At 28.7% G+C, this 6,698-nt stretch overlaps 1 protein-coding gene across 1 annotated transcript; it reads left to right on the top strand.

Annotated features, from left to right (window-relative positions):
• The first annotated feature begins 541 nt into the window (after positions 1–541).
• Positions 542–2,876, top strand: LOC145114133 (wound-induced basic protein). The gene is made up of 2 exons (XM_079050136.1): positions 542–763; positions 2,445–2,876. The coding sequence occupies exons 1-2, from the start codon at positions 693–695 to the stop codon at positions 2,515–2,517; spliced, it is 144 nt and encodes a 47-aa protein (XP_078906262.1). The 5' UTR covers positions 542–692; the 3' UTR covers positions 2,518–2,876.
• Positions 2,877–6,698: the final 3,822 nt, after the last annotated feature.

Genomic DNA, 6,698 nt, shown 5'->3' with positions numbered 1-6,698 from the left:
AAAATATGCAAACTTCCTTTATTAAATCTATGTTAATTGACTAAAATACCCTTCTAGTTAAATTAGATGATATTTTTCGATTATTTTTAAATCAATAATATGTATTAATTACTTTCTTAAAATAAGTAAAATGATTGACCCATATTTATGCATACAATAACACAATAACTAGTTTGAATAGAATAACCTAGGCATATATATATATATATATATATATATATATATATATATATATATATATATATATATATATATATATTAAAAAATCAAAATTTATAATTTTTTAATCCCTGCAAAATAAGTATAATATTTATATAAAATATATATTTTTTTTAGAAAAATAAAAAGCAAAGATAATAAAATATGACAATTTCTTGTCTTTTGATAAAAAAAAATAATAATAAAAAATAAAATAAAAATAAAACTGATAACAAAATGAAAAATAAAAAGTGACCATACTCTCGGTACAAGAGGAGATATGGATATGGATTTTTTCAATTTTATATTAATAAACTCGATCCTAAACGATGGGGCGGCTTACACAAAATTTGAACCGACCCGGATTTATGTTTTCTATTAATCGTTACAGTGAGTATCTTTACGCTGCAAATTTTAGGGTTTTTAAATCTAAGAAACTGAAAATAGTTAAATAGCTTCTTGAAAATTTCCGATATTCATTGGCCGGGACGACAATGATTTACGACGTCAACTCGCCGCTGTTCCGATCCTTTCTGAGCCAGAAGGGAGGTTCGTCCGATAAAAGGTTACTTTTTACCCATTTCAACATTCGAACTTGATATTTGTGTGTCTAGTTTATAGTTTCTATTTCATAATAGATTGGTTGGTTTTCTATTTGAGGGTTCGGGAGTGTGTGATAGTTGATGATTTCACCGTTTTTTGGTGGGGATTCTGTATTTCTTCTTCTTCTTATTGATACTCAATTTGATAGCTAAAGAGTCACACCCGCACTATGATGTTAAATGGATCTAAACATTTTTGTCTTTTTATTTGAAAATCGATAAGCTTCTGGTTGAAAAAAGCTTTCAAAAAGATTAAACTTTAGAACAAGTGCTGCAATTAGAGTAATGTTGTTAAATTGGTAAGAAATCCATATCAATTCTGCATTGGGAAGGCTCTACATTTAACCTCAAAAATCAAACTGTAGTTCTCTTTTTCAAAAGATAAAGGGTTAATAGGAAGTTTGGTTTTTATGTCATTCCATACTTACCATATATCTTAGCTTCTGTATTAGAGCAGTTCATTTAAGGCTGCTCACATATGCTATGTAGATCATAGTTTTCGATAGCGAATAACAGATGCTAGAAAGAAGATAGACACAAGAAGTTTTCAATTAATTTCAAGCTTTTTTGACTTCCTAGGCTAATTTTTTTACCGACTTTGACTAAAATTTACCGACTCCAATTAATCCTACTCAGTACCAACTACCAAGCGACTAAAAGAAAACATGTAATTAATTGTAAGAAAGTCGTGAACTTTCAATAAAAAATAATAAGTTTTTAATAAATGGGAAAACAGTAATCACTTCTAGTTTCATGTTTGAATTCTAAAAATCGTATCTTGTTAAAATTTATTAGTTTTGCGTTTGCTTTACTCCAACTATGTGTATCCCCGCACCCTCCGTCTTAGTATCTTACACACCGACACTGTTTTGAATGTTTACACACTAAAATTCAACGAATTAAAAAAATAAAATAAGTCCTTAAAAATCAAAAATGTTCAAACAATAATAAAAATATTCAAATTAAAATCAAACCGTACTCCCGCCATGACCACATGACCACGTGCTAATTAGCTGGACACATGTTGATCGTTGCTTAAGCTGTACGAATTTGATGTGAAAATCGGCCTTGAATTGTTGAAATTATGAACAGAATAACAAAATGATTTTATATGGAAAATTGAGATAATAGAAGAGAAGTTTAGAAGCTTTTCTAGGGTTGAATGACATAATTTTTATCCATCAATAGATCTATTTATAGGGAAAAAGAGAGACGAAAAGAGCTGGAATTGGATTATGATTAAAAAAAAAATTTGAAAAGAAATTTGTTTGATAAAATCTGAGTGCTCAGATAAAAAACTCAGAGATCTCCACTTTTTTTTTTTTTTTTTTTTTGTTCTAAAATCGGAGTGAGTAATTGGAATTGAGTTACTGTTTAATCAGGACTACGAAATCTCACGACCTTTCAACAGAATTCCCGACAATATGTTTTTTTTGACATGTTCAAATATATATATTTTATTTTTTAGAGCTTAACTTTATGTTCATATGCCAGAATTACCATATATCTTTGCCATCTTTTCTTGCTTACCCTTGAATAATGCAGTTTTATTTTACTGATCCATTGTAAATTATGTTTCTTTTATGTTAAAAAGCAGATGTTTTATCCTAACAAAGCCTTTTATTTATTTGTTGACGTCTTTAGAAAAACTGAGGAACAAAGGCCAAAGGATCAGCGACCAAAAGCTAATGAAAACAAGCCTGTCATGAACGAGTAACAAATCATGCGTATTCTTAAACATAAGTCATCATTTACATCTTTTGACTTTTTAAGAAAGTTAATTTAGTTCACCAATCATTCATTTGTTAGCCTTTTTTTTTATGGTAATTCTTGTATGTGCAAAAGAAATGAATGCCCTTCTCATCAACACAATCAGAAGTAAGCCCACTGAAAAGCTTATCGAGCTCTCTCTCTCTCTGGTCTTGACTCGTGTAGTAAATTCAGCCTCTTTGATGCCAAAGATTCATTCTTGTTTGGGAATATGCATATATTTGAGCTTTAGGTAGCCAATCAACATCAACTTAAAAGTGTTTTATAATGACATTGTTGGGGGAAAAAGTGGCCTCATTTTTGCTATTGATTATTTATGTGGATAATAATGGTGGTGGTTGGCACTTTTGGTGCATAATACCTACTTTTACATAGGATCTTGAAGATTTGAACTTTGAAAAGACCCCTTTTAATTCTCTAAAAACCCGAACATGTTATGCCGTTAATTTATTACAAGTTTATATTGATGGTAATATTGAATATCAAATTGGAGCAATTAGTGGGGTCGATCAACTTCATATTTTAAAATTCCATGCTATACGCAAAATGTGGTACCGTGAATTTGTTGATTTGAATTATCCAATCGTTGGGGGTTAAAAAAGACAATCCTTAATTGAGGCTCACCCTTTATTTTGAATATAGTGAGAAAGTTAATTCCCCACTTATTGTGAACTAGCTTTATACCTATCCGGTGGACCGTTGTAGTAAAAAAATATTGATTTTATTTTGTTCTATATCATCATTGTATAATAAATTGTTACAATGTGTTGTACACTGACAAATCTATCCAAATAAGGAACATATTAATGAAAAAAGCATTCAAAGACAATAAAATAAAATGCATAGCAATCAATTAATATAAAATTAAATGAAATTATGTAAAAAAACAAAAAAGTAATATTTAATTATTTTAAAGTCAGTTTGGAATATCATCATCAGTAAACTCATCACAAAATCATGGAAGCCGACGTTTCTTTGGTATTTTTGAGGATCCGATAAACGAATTTTCAGAAGAATCAAATTCAATATCAGCATAAGCCGTCTAATTGTAAAAATACAAACACGACAATAAGTTGTCATGAAAATTAAACATAATAGAACAGAAGAGATGACAATAACAGCTGAAGTAAAAATATTGTCATATAGTAATGAAAAATAGAACAGTATGTTGTAACTTACTTGAATCTCTACACCATCTTCTAAAATAGAGATAAAGGTAGGTATGTTACAAATATGATCTTTAATATTATAATGACCAACCTAATTGTAAATATCGATCACAATAATAAAAAACATACCAAAAAATATAATCTAACTTTATAAAAAGTTATATAACCCATACATTATCACTACTTTCTTCGTCTTCCGCAGCATTAACATCGGTTATACATTTTTGAAATTTTTGAAGACCATCATTTTCTTTATTACTAGAAAAATCTTCTGTATATTAAGACACAAATATAAAGTATATCTTTTACATAACTTAACAAAATATGAAATAATATTTACCTTTGTTGAGATTGTTGATGGTATCAAATCAATACATGATCTCCATAAAGCTTGGCCCGACATCTCCCATTCATACTGAGGGATTTTAGATAAACATTCATATTCATCTTCGACTATATAATGATCTTCATCATTTGTTAGAAGCATCGTATTGCTCTCAATCGTGGGAGCAATCTTATATCCGTTATCAATATGCTTTTTGCCACTGTAGTATTTAGTTATAGTAAAACACATTCAAATGAAATGAAGTTCAAAACAGAAAAATATTACAAAAAAGGTCAAAGCTATTGTTTAATTGCATCCGAAATTCATTCCTATGTTTTTCATTGTTGTAAATGTCTCAACAAAATAAATTATTATTTTCGTGGGTCTCACAAAGTATATTGTTGCTCAGTTACCACCTGCATCATATAAAACCATTGCTCCAACTGGAAGACAAATGTAAGAATGTAAAATGATTAAAATGACTTTTGCTTATACCCGACTTATAAACTTTACTCGTCCATAAAGGTTAGATGTAACCTATTTTACTAAACGATTATATGCTCTACTTTTTAAAATAATCATATAGTAAAAAATAAACACAATGAACCCTACATGACTCTCTATAATACCATTTTTTCCCGTCTTCCATCTCATATCTACTTTTTTTTGTTTTTGTTTTGTTTTTGTTTTTGTTTTGTTTTTTTTCGTTTGGGTTATTTTCATGTTAAATATACACCGATGCTAATTTAAAAGTTCTGAGAGAGATGGCTTGCAAAGACATCTTTAAGAGTCCATTTTAATGAGGCATATAGGAGTATTATCAAAGCTACATCAAAACTACATTGTTTAATGTTATGAACATTTTATTGGTTACAAAAGTAAATTATCAAAGCTGCATAGTTTTACCTGTTCGATAGTTAGTTGATTAGTTGACAGTTAATTAGTTTGGTTACGACTACACGTTATCATTAGTCAATATGTTAGCTTGTTTTCTTCTTTGTATATAATTAAGCTTTGTATTCAGTCGTCAACGAATGAGAATATCATCTTCATTACTGTTGTTACATCTTTAATCATATTTTCTTCTCATGCAATAAAAAGTAATGAACTTCAACATATAATAAAATTGTTGTTCATACAATGTAAATCGTTTGTCACAAAAATAAGATGTTGCAAAATTTTAAAGAATATTAGAAGATGAAAATTGTTGTAATTTACGTGGACATGTGTATAAAACATATAATAATAGAAGGTTTTTCTATTATAAACAGAGTAATTTTATTATTATTATTATATATATATATATATATATATATATATATATATATATATATATATATATATATATATATATATATATATATATATATATATATATAGGGATGAGCTTTAGAATCGGACCTAGTTTTCCTATATTATAAGAACCGGGAACCGGACCGCCGGTTCTAGCGCCGGTTCCGATTCCGGTCCCGGTTTTCCGGTTATTCTTCAAATTAGAACCGGTTGAAATGTTGTTGACGATATGTTATCTTTCGGAGCTTGTAAATAATTCAGTATTTAACAAAATTATGACTTTTTACACTCTAAATTGAAGTACAAACTCTAAATTACATGATGAAAAAAAAAAAGTAATTCCGACTTCATATGAGTGAGTTATGCGCATTTTAAAAGCGGGACAGATTCCAAAAAAAAAACAAAATGCTTAAACAAAAAATACACAACATTGATATGCTGTCTTCCGGGGTCTATAGCGAATTCAACATCTAACCAAAATATGTGTTTGTACAGTCTAAAATGAAGTACAAACACCAAATTACATGTTGGAAAAAAAATGAAGTAGTTCTGACGTCATATGAATGAGTTATGGACATTTAAAAATTAAAAAAAAACAAAAAAATGCTGAAATAGAAAAAACGCAGCATCAATATTTTTTATTCCGGGGCATGTGTCTGATTCAATATCTAACCAAAATACATGTTTGTAGAGTCAAAAATGAATTACAAACTCCAAATTACATGTTGGAAAAAAAATCAACTAAATCCGACTTCATATGAGTGAGTTATGCGCATTTTAAAAAACGAAAAAATGTCAAACCGGTTCCGGTTTTTAGAACCGGGACCGGTTTTCATAAAAATGGAGAACCGGTAACCGGACCTTGTTACCAATTCCTGTTCCGGTTCCGGCGGTTCTAATGCTCATCCCTATATATATATATATATATATATATATATATATATATATATATATATATATATATATATATATATATATACACTAGCCGTTTACCCGCGCCAAGCAACGGGTGTGAATATTGTTTTTTCAAAAATTAATTTCTAGAGGCTTAGTGTTTTTGCGCAAATACTCTACATCTAAATAACTATCTATAAGAGTCGTTGTTTTAAAATTTTCCTTAATTTTTATACTTTAACTTATTTTTTTAGTTTGTTTAAAATAAAATTTTTTAATTGGATAACATCTTTTTTTTAATAATTGTTTTAGGAATTAAACATTTTTGTTTTGGCATATGTTTTTCTAAAAAAAAACCATTTTACAAATTGACATCCTACTTCTTCCCGAAAATTTTGAAAGAAGAGTTCTCTAGAGCAACACATAGGGTATCAACCCTAGTAATTA

The sequence above is a fragment of the Lactuca virosa genome, chromosome 5 (genome assembly GCF_052849685.1).
Source record: "Lactuca virosa cultivar CGN04683 chromosome 5, Lactuca_virosa_CGN04683_v6, whole genome shotgun sequence".
NCBI lineage: Eukaryota > Viridiplantae > Streptophyta > Magnoliopsida > Asterales > Asteraceae > Lactuca > Lactuca virosa.
Note: the sequence above shows the minus strand (reverse complement) of the source record. Positions and strands in the feature narration are given on the sequence as shown.